The 18,409-nt window shown below is 43.4% G+C and overlaps 3 protein-coding genes across 4 annotated transcripts; all 3 read left to right on the forward strand.

The window, feature by feature from the left end:
- The first annotated feature begins 5,590 nt into the window (after positions 1 to 5,590).
- LOC109742805 (probable histone acetyltransferase HAC-like 1) lies at positions 5,591 to 8,060 on the forward strand. 2 transcript variants are annotated; one of them, XM_020301898.4, is made up of 5 exons: positions 5,591 to 5,966; positions 6,343 to 6,448; positions 6,568 to 6,829; positions 7,364 to 7,497; positions 7,590 to 8,060. In XM_020301898.4, exons 1-5 carry the CDS (start codon positions 5,833 to 5,835, stop codon positions 7,806 to 7,808), a joined length of 855 nt encoding a protein of 284 aa, XP_020157487.1. In that variant the 5' UTR covers positions 5,591 to 5,832; the 3' UTR covers positions 7,809 to 8,060. The 2 variants fall into 2 exon arrangements, with proteins under 2 accessions (XP_020157487.1, XP_020157488.1); XM_020301899.4 differs by having other exon boundaries at positions 6,568 to 6,802.
- Positions 8,061 to 9,984: 1,924 nt separating this feature from the next.
- On the forward strand, positions 9,985 to 12,588 carry LOC109742800 (probable histone acetyltransferase HAC-like 1). The gene is made up of 5 exons (XM_073511037.1): positions 9,985 to 10,269; positions 10,717 to 10,824; positions 10,950 to 11,224; positions 11,736 to 11,869; positions 11,965 to 12,588. The coding sequence occupies exons 1-5, from the start codon at positions 10,172 to 10,174 to the stop codon at positions 12,181 to 12,183; spliced, it is 834 nt and encodes a 277-aa protein (XP_073367138.1). The 5' UTR covers positions 9,985 to 10,171; the 3' UTR covers positions 12,184 to 12,588.
- Positions 12,589 to 12,848: 260 nt separating this feature from the next.
- LOC109742799 (probable histone acetyltransferase HAC-like 1) lies at positions 12,849 to 15,441 on the forward strand. The gene is made up of 5 exons (XM_020301891.3): positions 12,849 to 13,287; positions 13,617 to 13,722; positions 13,837 to 14,113; positions 14,640 to 14,773; positions 14,917 to 15,441. The coding sequence occupies exons 1-5, from the start codon at positions 13,160 to 13,162 to the stop codon at positions 15,133 to 15,135; spliced, it is 864 nt and encodes a 287-aa protein (XP_020157480.1). The 5' UTR covers positions 12,849 to 13,159; the 3' UTR covers positions 15,136 to 15,441.
- Positions 15,442 to 18,409: the final 2,968 nt, after the last annotated feature.

The following is an 18,409-nucleotide window of genomic DNA, read 5'->3' on the forward strand; positions in this document are numbered from 1 at the left end:
TGATCCGGAGGTAAAGATTTATATATGGGAAGTCCCGTTTTGGCCACCGGAAGAGTTTCGGGCGTCACCGGTAATGTACCGGGACCATCGGAGGGTTCCGGGGGTCCACCGGGAGGGGCCACCAACCCCGGAGGCCTGCGTGGGCCAAGTGTGGGAAGGGACCAGCCCCTAGGTGGGCTGGTGCGCCTCCCACAAGAGGCCCAAGGCGCAGGGAAGGGGGAAGGGGGGAAACCCTAGGCTCAGATGGGCCTAAGGCCCACCTAGGGTGCGCCCCCCCTCTCTACCCCTCTGGCCGCCCCCTAGATGTATCTAGGGCTGGCCGCCACCCCTTGGGGGGGAACCCTAGATGGGGGCATGGCCCCTCCCCCTCCCCCTCCCCTATATATAGTGGGGGTTTTGGGGCTGCCAAAGACATGAGTCTCCCTCTCTCTTGGCGCAGCCCTACCCCTCTCCTTCCTCGTCTCTCGCAGTGCTTGGCGAAGCCCTGCTGGAGTGCCACGCTCCTCCATCACCACCATGCCGTTGTGCTGCTGCTGGACGGAGCCTTCCCCAACCTCTCCCTCTCTCCTTGCTGGATCAAGGCGTGGGAGACGTCACCGGGCTGCACGTGTGTTGAGCGCGGAGGCACCGTGGTTCGGCGCTTAGATCGGAATCAACCGCGATCTAAATCGCTACGAGTACGACTCCTTCATCCGCGTTCTTGCAACGCTTCCGCTTAGCGATCTACAATGATATGTAGATGCACTCCCCTTCCCCTTGGTGCTAGATTACTCCATAGATTGATCTTGGTGATGCGTAGAAAATTTTAAATTTCTGCTACGATCCCCTACATCCATAGTGGTTTTTCTGTTTTCAGAATAGCTCTGTTTTTAAATTAACCAGAACTTTTTTATATTAGATTCAAATTGAGTGATTCCAATTGCCTTAGATCACAAATTTTGTAAAGTTTCTGAATACGTAAAAAGTTTATATGTTATTCGAATTTGAATTTGATCAGATGCTCTTAAATCCTTAGATTACACCTAACTTGAGTTTTATAAATTATTTTTTGCATGATTCTTTTTGCAATTTGTGACCAGCTCTATTGCCTATCCAGTAAGGTTTCACAAATTATTTTTGGAATAACTTAAAATTGATTTACATATTGTTTTGAGTATAGATTTTTTTATTCATAAACTATTTGTTTTTAATTGTTTTAAAGCAATTCTTTTTGTCACTTTTGACAAATTATAATATGTTTCTGTTAGGCAACAGTAGAATTTTTTTAATAAATAATTACAATATATTGTTTTGTATTAAAACTTGTATAGATCATAACTAGAGTTTTATAATAGCAATTAAATTGATTCTTTTTGCTAATAAAACTTTGAGTAAAATTATTTCTGTTAGTTTAATATAAATTTATTATTTTTCTTTTTTTTAAGAATTGATTTACTACAGAAAACTATTTCTATTTTGTTTTACAGCTATCGAAGTTTTCCAAAGTGTTTTTTAGAGTTTCCTTTGAATTGATCTTTGTGTTTAATTTTGGATTTCACTTTTCGTTTTCTTCATGTCATGCATGTTAAATTACTTGTTGATGCCCTCGTATGAGTGTTTGCTTATGTATGGCATTGTTTGCTTCGTTAGATTATCCAAAGTGTGAAGCTTGCTACTACGAATCTCTAGAGTTTCTGGGACATCATCAAGACAAGTTCACTTTGATCATGATTATAGGTAACCTATGTTTTATTGCATTTAGTATTTGCTTTTCCACCATGCGTGCAAAGTAGGTAATTTGGACACTTGGCCTTGAGTTGTGTCATGAGGTAGGAACCCATGTCATTTGTTACTGAGCCCCGGGAACATTATTATTTGCAGTTGCTATGCTTAGTAGACAGGGATTGGTATGAGTGTTCATGGAAGTTGTGAGAGTGATGAATTATAATTAATGACAACAACTTCAAGACTGATGACGACAACTTCAAGACCTCAAGGACTCAAGACATGATTATCCAAATATATCTCTAGGTGGAAAAAATGATGAATGGTGCCATGGAGGACCCCTAGTTAGCCTAGGTGTTCCTGGAGAAGTGCCAGTCAATCACGCAGAAACTTCCACCTAGGTTCAAAGAGATGGATGAATACTTCAAGACCGGAAGCTTACCTGTGCAACCATAAGTCAATATGGGCTCTGGCTTGGTTGATCTTAGTTGTGACTCTGACTGGTCCAGTGCTACGAGATGTAGACGAACGGTAGGGTTGGATGTGGGTACTGGAAGTGGTTAGGGAAACTCTCTGAAAGACCATGTTTCGGTTATCATGTTCTTAAACGTCAAGTAGTGCGAGGACGTAAAAGGAGGGATTGAATCTTGTGGGTAAAGTGCATAAAACTCTACAGAGTATCAACCTAATCAATTAGTCGTGTCCCCGGTTACGGACAACTTGAGCCTCTAGAATTGGATCTATCTCGGAACTCTCAACACTGCACTATAAATGGACTATTTGCTGAATTGATTATTGGGTTTTAATAATGACTTTGGGATATGAGATTTGGTTGGCAGAACCATCTCACTAATGACATCACTTTGTAGTAATTAATTTGATTCCTTTGTAGTAGGGAAAACCCAACTTTTACACAAAAACTCGGACATAGAGCCTCCACAGTCATATTCATATAGAAATAGAGTTATTTTCATCTGCCTTTATATGTGATCTTGCTAGTACATTCAATGTACTGACCTACACGGCTGCAACATCTCATTGTAGGATTTCTATGATGAGTAAGAGATACATTGTAGGGTTATGGTGTACACTCAACTTGCCAATGGCGTTGATGGGACTCCACACCTTTATGTTGTTTTTCCACCGTGTTATATGAAGTACACTCTGGATCTACATTATCTTTTTAACATGTGATGTTATGGTATTTCATCGGTGTACTGTGTATGCTAGCATACTGATACAGGGATAACACAGAAAGCACAGAGGCACCAATCGATTTGGGTCGGGTCACTACATTATCACAACACAATAGAGAGCCATTGGATTCATCACACTTGGGACTACACCAATTTCTTCAAGAAACTTCTTGATCCAGAACGCCTCCTTTGAAGGTTCCGAAGCCGCAAAATACTCTACTTCTATCGTAGAATCCGCACTAGTGTTTTGTTTGAAACTCTTCCAAACAACCGCACCACCATTAAGTGTAAAAACATAACATGATTGAGATTTATAGTCATCTATATCAGTCATGAAGCTAGCATCGGTGTAACCATTTACAACGAGTTATTCATCTCCTCCATAAACAAGCAGCATGTCCTTTGTTCTTCTGAGGTACCTAAGAATATTTTTAACTGTTGTCTAGTGAGTGTGACGCCCCCGCCTCGACCGTGCACTAATCATACACGTAAATGCGCACGATCAAGACAAGAGACTCACGGGAAGATATCACGACACAACTCTAGACACAAATTCAAACATAAAGCTTTATATTACAAGCCAGGGCCACGAAGGCTCGAATACAAAAGTCAGCGGAAGCAACAACATCTGAGTATAGGCATAAGATAAACAAGTTTGCCTTAAGAAGGCTAGCAAAACAACGATAACTAGATCGAAAAGGCGCAGGCCTCCTACCTGGGGCCTCCTAACTACTCCTGGTCGTCGGTGGTCTCCACGTAGTCGTAGGCTCCGTCAGGGTAGTAGTAGTCATCGGCGGGATCACCTGGCTCCTGGGCTCCATCATGTGATCGCAAAAATCAGGTAGAGGGGAAAAGGGGTAGCAAAGCAACCATGAGTACTCATCCAAAGTACTCGCAAGACTTACATCAGATCTATGCTAAGTATGCATCGGTTTCAAAGGAATGGGGCTATATCTTTGGACTATACCGCAGAAATACCAAAATAGAGGGAAGGCCTAGCCTATCAAGACTAGCATCTTGCGGCGTCTTGTATCATTAGAAGAGTTCAGATTGGCATATCATAAGGTAACAAGTATATTTTAGTAATGCTCAGAGATCCTTACTCGACTCCCTGCGAGAAAGTGATCCCGAAGCCATCATATCCATTTAGTGTAACAAGTATCCAGTTCTAGTTGTACTAGATCGGGATACAACTCCGAGTGTCGGTTACCGTGGACACGACTATTCGAATAGATATACTTCCCTGCAGGGGTACACCAACTTACCCAACATGCTCGATTAACTTTGGCCAGACACACTTTTCTTGGCCATGCCCGGCCTCGGCTGATCGACACACCGTAGTCCTACCTAGACTCAACAGAGAGGTCGGCACGCCGGTCTACATCCTAAGCACCCAGGGGTCTTTGGGCACATCGCCATTTGCACTCATGCGCGTTGTGTACGCGGCCTGGAGCTGACCCACCTCCTTATACAAGCGCAGGCAGTTACCATCCAACCGGGCGTGCGCCGCTCAATTGCTGACGTCCGAAGAGCTTTCGGAGAATCGTACGACGCTGAGTACCCATATATTAGCAGACAGTTGATAACTTAATATTCATACATAAGTAGAACGTTATTTTTACAAGTTACATAAGTGGCAAGTTAGTGCTGCTAGTAGAGTGTTAGTTTAAACAGTTGCAAGTTCATACCAATTCTTTTGCAATGTGTGATGTATAATCAAAATTAGTGTTTAATACGTGGCACAATTTGTAGGGCGATTCCATAGGATTTCTCTTGCAAAAAGTAACTGTACTGCATTTTTTAAATAACAACATCTAGATGACATCTTAGATATGATTCAAATCAAATAAAACAAAAACTAATACAATGAATTGACAACTGGAAACAGAACGGCCAGTAAAAAAAAAATATTAAAAATCGTACTATATTCTCCGCCCTTCTTCGGTTGTACGCCATCGCCGAAGATTGAAAAATACATCAAACCAACAATAAGGGAAATGGCCACCTACAAATGCCCTCACCATATTAATCTTTGAATACCGCAATAGTCACTCAACCCTTGAGACGAGATCCATGCATAAACCAATGAAGCATTATCGGTTAAAGTATCGCCCCACACATAACAGTCTTGCAGTACATCACCACCAGCTCAGAGAATTGAAGAAACACACCATGCCACACAACACTGTTGAAATCGTCATACCAATAGCCGGCCCATACTCTCTTTAAAAGACTTGCCCGTAAAAAAAACTGTCTTTAAAAGACACACCATGAAACAATCTTTACCCGACCAATGCATAGCCACAGGGTGATGTCTCGCATGCCATGTAGAATCGGATGTCGGGAAAAGTAGGTTCAAATGGGGAAGCGGGATCCTCTGCAGGAGGCGGATGTTCGGAGAGAAAAAGTGTAGTCCGGTGTAAAAAGCTGAAAAGGTTGAAGTGGAGAATAGAGATGCATGTGTACTAGTCTTTATTTTATTTTAGAATATTCATTAATGAGACCCACTAGTGATAGCTTGTATTGAAAAAAAAAAATCAATGTACATGCTAAACTATTTTTTCTCAAAGGGCATGTCCTAAATAAAAGCTTAAAAAAATCGGGACGTTGTAAAGGCAGAAGAGACTGAGAAAGAAAAAACGAGACGGACGCTTCCCTCGTCAAAAAGAGAAGAGAGAAAAGGGAAGCGCGTCGCTGGCCCACCACCCAGTATTGACCCCGCTCGTGCAGTCCAGCTCGGGTAGTCCGCCATTGGTCAAGGCCCCCTTCCTTTCTCCCCCCTCCCTCCGTCTCCCCCGCCTCGTCTCCGCCCGCCGCTCGCCGCCGCACAACCTCCTACTATTTGGTCGGCCCTCCTACCCCCACGGCATCCAGCTCGCGCTGCGCCGAGGTTGACCGGGCCGGCGTGAGACTCGCCCGGCTGGCCGCGAAGATGGACGCGCGTCAGACTGCGCAGGTGAATCAGGTCGTCGGCGCCGTCGGGATGCCGCCGCCGCAAAGCCAGACGCAGGACGCGTGGGTCGATCCCCAGTTCGTGATGATGCGCGGCAGCACCCGAGACAAGATGTAAGCGTTCAGTGCTCTTATCTGCTCCAGTTGGAAATAATCGATATTCATGCTCCAGAAAATGGGTTGGAATTGAATTCTCTAAACAATAGATTCCATCAGGCATCATGCTTACTGGTACTACGTTGTTTCATTCACAAAATTATAAGCAAAGGCGATCACAGATATAGTGCTGTTCGAAATTAATGGCTTCCCTTGAAGTTTAGAAGGGCTGTGCATACACATTTGGCAACTTTGGGGGTGCATTTAAATACTTTGTTCAGTTCTGAGGGTTATTTAGGCTATAAGATAGATGCCTGATGGTCTGAATTTGTTATGAAAGTAAGGAGGGTAATTCTTTATTTAATTTTATATATACTTGTTATTGAACTGGCAGATTCGAGTATATAGGAAGGAAGCAAACCTCGGCTGATTGGCGGAGGAGGTTACCGGAGCTCGCGAGGAGGCTTGAGGAACTCTTGTTTAGAAAATACCCAAGCAAGGTGTTGACCCCTTTCCTTCTTATTTTGTAGCTTTGGCTTTCGAGCAATCAAGTCCATTTCCGAGCAAAATTAAATATCACCATTTCATCATTTTAATATTAAAAAAAAAATATGTTCAGGCGGAGTACTACAATATGATGAAGCAGCAAATTGAGCCGCACTTGCAGTTTGCTATCAAGCAGTTGAGTGCTCTGAACCAACAACGACAACAGAACCAACAATTGTCAAGACAGATATCATCTTCCCCTGGCAATGGGACGATGATTCTGACACCTGGTATCACGCAAGGCACAAGTGAAACTTCTAGAATGTCTTATGTGACAGGCGATATTGGCCCTTCGTCGTCTGGTGCAGGCATGGTTCCTCTGAACGCCAACATGGGTACCTTGCTGCCAGCCGCAGATAGTTTTACTGAACTTGTGCTTATTTCCTTCAGGCTGTGTACCTTATTTTGAAATTCTTCTGTACCATGCTGTAGAACACCTAACAAACCACCTTTCTGGGAGTCTAGCTTCTGTGTTTGGAAAAGACCATCCACTAAGTAGCTATTGTATGACTAAAAAGCTGTAAGTGAAATGTTAACCTGAAAGATCCATTATTAGAATTTAACACTAATTATCTTCCTTCGGACGCTTAGCTTCCAAATTTTTTTCTTATCAATTAGAAATGGGATATCACACTGTTGAGTCTCAGTATTTACCCATATTGATTTATAACATTTTCGAACATACATATACTCCCTCTGTCTCAAAATGTAAGACGGCTTTTGACAAACGTCTTACATTTTGAGACAGAGGGAGTACTATTCAGTCTTGGAGCTGTATGCTCTAGTGTATATCACCTTTTTTTTCCTAGTCTTCCCCTTTTGGACTATGTTTCCATTTACTAACTTGGTTTGTGTTGCTTTCTTTCCAGGGGAAGCTCCTGATCAGCATGTGAACACACTGCTTTCTCTGGGGATGAACCCTACACATCAAGATCACCCCAGAGACAGCAATAACAACCTCATGATAGACACAGCGGACACACCTGCAACCAACAGATTCTTGGTAAAAATTGTGCATTGTACTTCTCAAATATCATGTACAGTAATACCAGCTCTCCAAGGCTTGCTTACAAACTGCAGCTCATGGTGATGCAGAAATCCCGTGCACCTCTGAAGGAGATCCGAAAGGAACCAAAGTTTAGCTGCCCAGTCTGCATGAATGAGCTGGTTGATGCGTCATCCACCATCTGTGGCCACATCTTCTGCCAGAAGTGCATCCAGGCCTCCATCCAGGCTCAGAGCAAGTGTCCGACCTGCCGTAGGACGTTAACTATGAACAGTTTTCACCGCGTCTACCTCCCGACGATGGACTGACCTGATCCACCCTTTTTTATTTCCTCTTTTACCCGCGGGTGCTGCAAATCAGGTGGTAACATTTCAGAAGCAGGTTTGATTAAGGATGTCATTAACAGGGATATGGACGTCATTTGCTTTTCTTTAAAGTCTTCTTATGGCATTTGTATTATTTACCTGTATAAGGTATATTCGCTTCCGCTGTGAGTTGTATCTTGGTCGCAAGACCCTTGTATTGTATCCATATGTTAAATTTGACTCTTCAGAGTTGTTGTATATATATATATATATATATATATATATATATATATATGTTGTTGTGGATCTGTTATGGAATTGTGTTGTGATATCTACTGCTGCACCCACGTCGTGTGTATGTTGTGATGTGCACATTGTGTGGGGTCGCATCTTTGGGTCAATATTATGCGGATGCTAGCGGAGGTGCTATATCTGTGCCGCTCCCAGGGCGCTACACTTTTGCCTTTGCGAGGTCATGTGGCGCAGTTGGTACCCTGCGAGTCTGCTTGACCTTGTGGTCATTGCCTAGTCACTCACTGATAGGAGGAGACGCCTCCTCTAGTTTTTTCTTTTGCGGCCATGACCTGAGCCCTTTGGACCTCCTGGAACAAGCTTGTGATTGCTCACGACCGTCTATGACATGCGCCTGACCTTGTTTACATTCCTATTGCATTTATGCTGCAATGGTGGCTTCTCATGAGACTTGAGATGCTCGATAATCGGCGGGCTTCCGGTTCCAACAAGATAGCGTCGGTGGCCTCTATGCATCCATTTTCTTTTCTTTTTGGGCTTTCTTTGGTTGTGCCCCTGCGGCTTACTTTGTACTAGTTGTTCAGATTGGTTGGTGCTTTATCTATAAAGGCGAGCTAATGCCAAATTTCTTGAAGATGGCACCAAGAGGGTGTGGAACTTTATCTAAAAAAAAGAGGATGTGGAACTGCGGATGGGTCGAACGTGGTGTAGAGAATACATTTGGACGAAAAGAAAGCCTCGAGCCTTGGATTTGAGGAGGAAATGAAAGGTTAGGAGGTTTGGTAGGCGAAGGTTGCCAATATACTTCGGTGGTCGTTTATATACATGGTCCTCAATTGGCGTGAAAGACCCCGCTCTATCGGCCCCCTTGGGCTTCCAAAGCTGGTTATTCATTTTGGGTTTTAAGAGTTATGTTGTAGAAGTTGTGTTTCACGTGTTTGGGAAAGTGGCAATGGTTGCGGCTCCAAGGTTAGATCTAGATCCTTTCTTTCTGCAATTTATGTGTAGTATTTTCAAAATTTGGACAATGTATTAGCGAATAGTTGATATTTATACAAGTGACAAGTTAGTGTTGTTAGTAAAATGTTACTTTAAACTGTCGTATGTCCATACAGGTCCATAGCAAACTTTTTGAAATGCGTGTTGTCCAACCAAAATTAGTGTTTTATGTGGCACAGTGCATAGGGCGATTCCACATGATTTCTCTTGGAGCAACTAAGGGTTGCACTACTCTCGCCGTCTCACCCAGAAACACAACCTACTAGGGTTTTCCCGTACATGCAGCCGCCTCCGCCTCCAAATGTCTTCTGGCATAGGTAAAATGGGGAAGCCATCATTTGAGGATTAACCGTGAAATTTATGTCGTTCTAGACCTGATTAGGGTTTAGTTTACCTGTGCGACCGATGATGCAAAGGGAGACGATGTCGATATATCCAAGAATAACATGTGCGTTAGTTTCTATTTATGTGAGGATGGTCTCGTACTAAGGATTGATAATTTTCTCCTTTTTCTTCGTGAAGTAAGGCTTGATAATTTTCTCGGAAAAAGACAAGGTAACTCTGCCGTCCCGCCGACACGGCACGACCTGTGCTAATCGTGCCTAGCACCACATGGCCCATACATGCACATTTACTAGTGTCGTGTCGACCCACGTGCCTTGCTCCCTGGCCCAGGCACGACACTTCAGTAATCGGGCCGGCCCGTGGCACGTTTAGCACGTTTGGCCCGCGTGCTTTTCATCCGACTGGGCTGTTTTCTAGGTGATATATATAAAAAATCAAAAAGTACAAAAATAAATAAACGGGCCGTGCCGTGCCGGCCCGCGTGACGGCACTACAGGCCCAGGCACGGGCCGTGCCTGCGTGCTAACGGGCCGGCTCAGACGGCCAGGTTTGACCACCTGTACTCACCCCGCCTCGTGTAGTCCGTCATCCGTCTCCCCGCCTCAGCCTCACCCTCGCGCCTCCGGCCGCCGCTCCTCTTAGGTGGGCCCTCCTACCACCCTTCAGCGACGCCATCTGCGCCGGGGTTGACGGGGGCGGCGTGTGTGAGGCTCGCCCAGACTGCGCCGGTGAATCAGGTCGGACGCGCTGGTGTTGACGGCGCCGTCAGGATGCCGCAGCGGCAAAGTCAGATGCAGGATGCGACGGGCCTCCACGCAGGGGTCGATAATCAGTTTGTGATGCTGCGCAACAGTACTCGGGAGAAAATGTAAGCGTTCGTCACTGCTCCAACTGGAATGAATCCAAATCTATACTCGTAGTACTCTACTCACTGAAGTCACTGGTCAACCGGTCAGGGGTTTTAATCGTACTAAACAACCGTGTCAGAGATTTTAATACGGACTACATACAGATGTATATATACATACTTTGAAGCATAGATTCACTCATTTTGCTCCGTATGTAGTCCGTAGTGGAATCTGTAGAAAGACTTATATTTAGGAACGGAGGGAGTACTACTTTGTTAATTTCATTCACAAACCTATGAGCAAAGGTGATCGTAGGTATACTATCAGAGTTAATGGATACAAATCCCGGAACTCTGGGGCTGCAGTTGGATCCTCTTTTCAGTTCTGTTTATACTGTCAAAACGCTCATGGTCTGAATCTGGTGTGAAAGCAAGGGTATATTTTTATACTTGTTCTTGAATCGGCAGATTCGAGTACATAGAAAGGAAGCAACCATCGGCTATCTGGCGGGGGTGGCTGCCGGAGCTTGCGAGGCGGCTCGAGGAGGTCTTGTTTAGAGAATACCCAAACAAGGCGTTGATCTCTTTCCTACTTCTTCTGCACCTTTCACCTTTGGTTTTCGAGCAATCAAGTCATCTCCTAGCAAAAGTAAATAAAATTGCTTCATCATTTTAACACTTTCTTTTTTCTTTTGGCAGAGTGAGTACTACAATATGATGAGGGGGCCGATTTTGACCCACTTGCGGTTTGCCATGAACCTCTTGAGTGTTCAGAACCAACAACAACAACAGAACCTACAATTGTCAAGGCAGATAACATGCCCCCCTCGCAATGGGACAATGATTGTGACACCTGGTGTCACGCATGGCACGAGTGAAAATTCTGGAATGTCTCATGTGACGGGCAACATTGGCCCTCTGTCGTTTGGTGCAGACATGGTTCCTCTGAACGCCAACATGGGTACCTTGCTGCCGGGTGCAGATAGTTTTACTGAACTTGTGCTCATTTCCTTCAGCCTGTGCACCTTAACTTGAAATTCTTCTGTACCATGCTGTAGAACTTCTAGCTTTGAAATCCAATAGCCAGCAACATGTATTAGACAAAATTGAACATATGTGTTAACACCTAACAAACCACATTTTTGGAAGTCTAGCTTGTTTGGGAAAGGCCATCCACTAAGTAGCTATTGTATGACAAAAAAAGCTCTAAACGAAACGTTAACCTGAAAGATCCATTGTCAAAATTCAACACTAAGTATCTTCCTTCGGACTCTTAGCTTCCTTTTTTTTTCAATATCAAACAGAAATGGGATTTCACACTGTTCAATCTCATTGTTTGCACATATTTATTTATGGCATCTTTTAACCTACATATACTATTCGGTCTTCGAGCTTTAGGCTCAAGTGTATATAACCTTTTTTTCCTAGTTTCCCTTTTTGGACTATGTTTCCATTTACTAACTTGGTTTGTGTTGCTTTCTTTCCAGGGGAAGCTCCTGATGAGCATGTGAACACACTGATGTCTATGGAGATGAGCCCTACACACCATGATCGCCCCAGAGCATGCAACAACAACCTCGTGATAGACACAGTGGACACACCTGCAACCAACGGACTCTTGGTAAGAATTGTGCATTGTACTTCACAAATATCATGTATAGTAGTTACATCACCTCTCCAAGGCTTGCTTACAAACTGCAGCTCATGGTGATGCAGAAACCCCGTGTACCTGTGAAGGAGGCCCGAAAGGAACCAAAGTTCAGCTGCCCAGTCTGCATGAATGAGCTGGTCGATGCGTCATCGACCATCTGTGGCCACATCTTCTGCCAGAACTGCATTGAGGCCTCCATCCAGGCTCAGAGCAAGTGCCCGACCTGTCGTAGGACGCTAACCAGGAACAGTTTCCACCGCGTCTACCTCCCGACGATGGACTAACCTGGTCCAGCCATTCTGGGCAGAGCAGAGCCTTGGCACCTGTGCTCCTCTCTCTTCTGACAACTGTTTATTTTCTCCACATTGATGACTATCGCGACTCCTCAAGTGCCTCCTGCAACTGCCCCTCCCTCCACACTGCCTCCACCCATGAGCAGCATCATATGCCCCTATATAAGGGCATCCAGTGACACGATGAAGGGGACTTTCAAGATCTATCGAAGACCTAGTCTAGCCACTTAGCCAAACTGATCTAGGCATCTCGCCGAGATCAACCATCTAGAACTCGACGAGTTGCTCTTCAACTCATCGAGACCCCCATTGTAATCATTCTTTGTACTCTATCTTCAGATCATCCCATATAAGCAAGGGTAGGGCCATTCCTAGGGGCTATAAACCTGGGTAAAACTTGTGTCCCATATTTATCTGACACTTGTGGTTACTTTCCACTCTCATACATATCTACCTGTGACTCTCCCTTCTTGGACTTCAAGAGAGTTTTCTTGCGTTTCAAATTTTGCAAAGTTGGAATGGTTGTGCCTTAAAGGTTTGATCTACATATTTTATTGGCAATTTTTGTTTAATACTATTTTGAAAATTTAGCATTGTGTGGTAGTGGGTAGTTGGCGAGTTAGTGTCGTTAGTAGAAGTTAGTTTAAACAGCTGGAAGTCCATACAAAACTTTTTGCAATCTGTGGTGTATAACCAAAACCACACGGCGCGCCAGGCTCCGCCCCCGGTCAAAACTAGTTTTAACACGTGGCATAGCGCGTAGGGTGATTCCGAAGGATTTCTCTTGCAGCAAGTAAACTTTGTAGCATTATTCTTGCCCGGAAGCGACTCTGTGACGAAGAGCGGTTATATAGAGCGGGAAGCACGCCGCTGGCCCACCACCAGTATTGCCTCTCCAGGCTCAGGTGGTCCGCCATTGGTCTGGGACTGTGTAAGGCTCGGCTGGCTGGCTGCGAAGATTGGGCCCATGAATCAGGTCGGTGGTGCTGGCGCCGGGATGCCGCCGCGGCAAAATCAGATGCGGGATGTGGCGGACCGCGCTGCAGGGGTCGATCCCAATTTCATGGTGCTGCGCAACAATATTCGACAGAAGATGTAAGCTTTCATTACTGCTCCAACTGGAATGAATCTACTCCTATTTTACTGCTCGATTGGTTTTTAATTGTACCATGCTCTAAACAACAGTATCAAGTTTATTTGTCCTATGTTGTTTCATTCACAAAAATATAAGCAAAGGTGATCGTAGATATATCATCAGAGTTAATAGTTTCCCTAAGTTTACAAGGGATTTGCATCTAAATTTTGGAACTCTGGGGCTGCAGTTGAATCCTGTTTTCAGTTCTATTTATACTATCAAAATGCTCATGGTCTGAATCTGATATGAAAGCAAGGGGATATTTTTATACTTGTTCTTGAATTGGCAGGTTCGAGTACATAGAAAGGAAGCAACCATCTGCTATCTGGCGGCGGCGGCTGCCGGACCTTGCGAGGCGGCTCGAGGAAATCTTGTTTAGAGAATACCCAAACAAGGTGTTGATCTCTTTCCTACTTGTTTGTAGCTTTGGTTTTCGAGCAATCAAATCATCTCCTAGCAAAATTAAATATTATTGTTTCATCATTTTATTTTTATTTCTATTTTGTCAGAGGGAGTACTACAATATGACGAAGGGGCCGATTGAGCGCCACTTGCAGTTTGCCATGAAGCTCTCAAGTGTTCGGAATCGGCAACGACAACAGAACCGACAATTGTCAAGGCAGATAACATGTTCCCCTTGCTATGGGATAATGATTGTGACACCTGGTATCACGCAAGGCGCAAGTGAAAATTCTGGAATGTCTTTCGTGACAGGCAACACTGGACCTTTGTCGTCGGGTGCCAACATGGTTCCACAGAACGCCAACATGGGTACCTTGCTGCCAGGTGCAGATAGTTCTACCGAACTTGTGCTTATTTCCTTCAGACGTGTACCTTAACTAGATATTCTTCCTACCATATGTGTTAGGACTTGTAGCCTAGAAATCCAATAGCCAGCAGTATGTTGGACAAAATTCAACCTATGTGCTAACGCCCAACATACATCAGCTTGTTTAGAGTCTAGCTTGTGTTTTTGAGAAAAACCACCCACTAAGTAGCTACTGTATACAAAAGAGCTCTAAGTAAAATGTTAACCTGAAAGATCCTTGTCAGAATGTAACATTAAGTATCTTCCTTTGGACTCTTAGATTCCTTTTTTTCAATCATCAATTCGAAATAAGATATTGCACTGTTCAGTCTCGGTGTATGCCCATATTCATGTATGTTATTTTCGGAATCTGCACATACTATTCAGTTTTGGAGCTTCATGCTGTAGTAGACAGGTCACAGGTGTATATTTCCATTTGTCCTAGTTTCCCCTTTTGGACCATGTTTCCATCTACTAACTTGGTTTGTGTTGCCTTCTTTCCAGGGGAAGCTCCCAATGAGCATGTGAACACACTGCTATCTCTGGGGATGAACCCTACACACCATGACCGCTCGGGAGCGTGCAACAACCACCGTGTAATAGGCATGGTGGAAGCACCTGAAACCAACCGACTCTTGGTAAGAATTTTGCATTATACTTCACAAGTACTCCCTCTGATCCAAAATAAGTGTCGCAGTTTTGATCGGAGGGAGTATCATGCTATAGTAGTTATATCAGCTCTTCAGTTCTTGCTTACAAACTTCACCCTGTGTTGACGCAGACAACCCATGCACCCGTGAAGGAGGTTGCAAAGAAACCAAAGTTCAGCTGCCCAGTCTGCTGGAACGAGCTGATCGATGCGTCATCGACCATCTGCGGCCACATCTTCTGCCAGAAGTGCATCGAGGCATCCATCCAGGCTCAGAAGAAGTGCCCTACCTGCCGTAGGACGCTGACCATGAAGGATTTCCACCGTGTCCACCTCCCGACGATGGACTGAACTGATCGAGCCATTTTGGGCGCAGCAGAGCCTCAGGCACCCGTGTTCTTCTCCTCGCCTGCATCGCGGTCATTCTATGTACACAGGGTTGCTTCTACCATTCAGTTTCCTGCCCCAACTGTGTGACTGGCAACAGTTTCGAGACGTCGTTACCAATCAGTCTGTATCCCTAGCGCTAAATAATGCCGTACTCTCTTTGTTCAGGTTTATAATAAGGTCTGTTGCTTTTGTCTTAAGTCAAACCTCCTTGAGTTCTATATATACAAATATCAACATTTCCAATTCCATAAAATATGTTTTTCTTAATGTTTTCACTATTTATTGTATATGTTGTTGCTTTTCTCAAAATTGGTTGCCTTACAAACCTGAATGGAGGGATCAGTGCTTTGTGTGGAAGGTTGTGTTTGCTATCGTGTGATTCATGTGCAAAAGAAATCATATTTTGTTTTACTTAGTGCCTGTAATTTCTTATGTGATGTCAGCTTGCATCCTCTAGAATTTGATTGTATGGCCACTAAATTTAAAGTCATTTTTTTCTCTCGAGTCTTACATTCCTTGGGCCTGAGAAAACAGGCCTTCCGTATGCCAGGGGCCGAGTAGACTGGTTTCATCTACCGGTCCCCTTTGTCTCAAAAAATAATCTACTGGATCCCCACTATGGGGGCGCGTATTTCTCGCTTGATGCGAGACGTAGGGCAGCCTCGCCTGATGGCGACCGCAAGATGGGAAGGCCCAGCCACACTCGAGGCCACAGGCCATGACCTCTTTTTTGTTTTCTTTCATGTGTTTTTGTTTGCAATGCTTTTTTTACTTTTGTTTATATTTCACGTTTTAACTTATATATATATTAGAAAACACTTTACATAAAACATTTCAAAATGTTAATCATGCAAATAAAAAATTGTGTATAGAAAAAATGTTTCCGACATATACGAAAAATATACAATGTGTATGGAAAAAAGGAGACATAAAAATATATAAGTTTTCAAAAATGGCAATCATGTGGAAAATGTTAAATCTGTATATAAAAACAATCTTGATGTATACAAAAGATTTACCATATATAACAAAAAAGTAGACAACAAAAATATGTTTTTAGAATGTAGATATATAAAATGTAAAACATGTATAAAAAATATATACGATGCTTATGAAAAAATTAGACATCAAAACATATATTCGATAAAAACATTAAACCTGTATCGCAAATGTTTTAGATATATACAAACAAATGTACAATGTGAATGAAAACAATAGGCATTGAAACATTCATTTAAATAAAATATTAAACATTTATTTAAAAATGTTAAATTTATATTAAATATTATTGACATGTACGAAAATTTACAGTGTGTCAACAATGTAGGCATGTGTTGAAAAAGGAAAATATAAAAAAACTAAGAAAACTAAGTTAAGAATCAAAGAAAACCGAAGAGAAAGGAAACAACAAAACCGGGGGAAAAACATGCAAAAAAGAAAAAAAAACAAACAAAGAACCAAGGAAGAAGCAAAGAAAACTATAGAAAAACAAAGAAAAAGGGAAAACACAAAAAAATGTGAAAACCGATGAAAACTAGAAAAAAAAAACTAAAGTTATAATGAAGTAAAAGAAAAAACCAAAGCAAACCTGTGAAATAAAAAGAATCAAGGAAAAAAACAAAACAAAATTAAAAAAAGAAAACCTGCAGTGAGTAAACCTAACGTGAGCGAGTCCTAGGCTAATGGGCCAGCCTGCTAGTGCTGTGCATGAAGCAAGATCAGCTTCCATCTCGCGTCAAGCGAGATATAGCTCTCGCGCCCTACTATTCTTTAAAAAGAAAGAATATTCATATTCTGCTGGGTTTCCACTTGAAAAATCACTTTCATCGGAGCAAGTCCAGCCGCTGGGTGGCCTGTTTAGAAAAAATCAGGCCTGATCCTAAAAAAAAAAATCAGGCCTATGCCAAGTTCAAGTAGTAGCCCTCTCACCGAACAAAGGCTATATCTCGCTTATAGCGGGTGCAACTTGGGTATCGTATGAAGCATTATTTTGCTTATAGCGAGTGTAACTTGGGTATGGTCTAAAGCACGAAATCACTAATTAAGGAGTACTCGTTGCAAAGAACACTTCATTTTCCCAGGTCACGACAAGTGGCGCACATGCAGCGCGCCACTTGTCGCAACCTGGGAGTTTTCTCTTTTTTCGTAGATCCGTTTATTCAAAACGTTTTATCTTTTAAACCGTGCGTCCAAATCTCGAACCGTTTTCACCATTGGATTCCTCGCGTCGAGATCTTCAAAACTAGATCCCATGTTGATAGGTTTTGACGAACTTTTTTCACAAAAAAACCGGGCGAAAAAACAGAACCGGGAGCACGGTTTTTTCCCTTTCCGAAAGAGGCACGCCCGTGCCTCTCGCGAAAGCAAAACCGTGACTCTCGTGAAAGGAGAAAAAAAATAAAAAACGCGTTTTTTTCCGTTTCCGAGAGGCACGGCCGTGACTCTCGCGAAAGCACAACCGTGCCTCTCGCGAAAGCAAAACCGTGACTCTCGCGAAAGAAGAAAAAATAGAAAACGCGTATTTTTTCCCTTTCTGAGAGGCATGGCCATGACTCTCGCGGAAGCAAAACCGTGACTCTCGCGAAAGAAAAAAAACAGAAAACACGTTTTGTTTTTCCCTTTTCGAGAGGCACGGACGTGACTCTCGCGAAAGCACAACCGTGCCTCTCGCGGAAGCAAAACCGTGACTCTCGTGAAAAAAAACAGAAAACGCGTTTTTTTTTCGTTTCCGAAAGGCACGGCCGTGACTCTCGCTAAGCACAACCGTGCCTCTCGCGGAAAGAAACCGTGACTTTTGCGGAAAAAACGCGTTTTTTCGCGCAAAAATTGTTTTTTTTGTTTTTTTTTCGAAAAGCTAAGGAAGACTGGGGGAAAACCAAAACGTCAAAAAAAACATTTTAAAAGCTAAAAACACGTGCGAAAAAATAGAAAAAACAAAATCCGAAGAAAGTGTCCAGAGTACGACACGTGGCGAATGGCTGAGAGCACGCCAAGTAGCGTCGATCGTTGCGAGGCTCCCGAAGGAGCGCCTGTTAACTAGTTGCTCCCTCTAAAGCATTTTTTACAGCGTTGCGCTATTGGGCCGACCCATTTCCGTCTGTTTATTTCTTTCACTGTTTTCGATCGAGACAATCGCTCGTGGTCGTCGACGTACTGGTTTCTTTCGTCTGTGTGTTTTCGTTTTTGTTTTTTTATTTATTATTTATTTTTGTTTTCTCTGTTTCTTCACCGGTTC

The sequence above is a fragment of the Aegilops tauschii genome, chromosome 3 (assembly GCF_002575655.3).
Source record: "Aegilops tauschii subsp. strangulata cultivar AL8/78 chromosome 3, Aet v6.0, whole genome shotgun sequence".
Taxonomy (NCBI): domain Eukaryota; kingdom Viridiplantae; phylum Streptophyta; class Magnoliopsida; order Poales; family Poaceae; genus Aegilops; species Aegilops tauschii.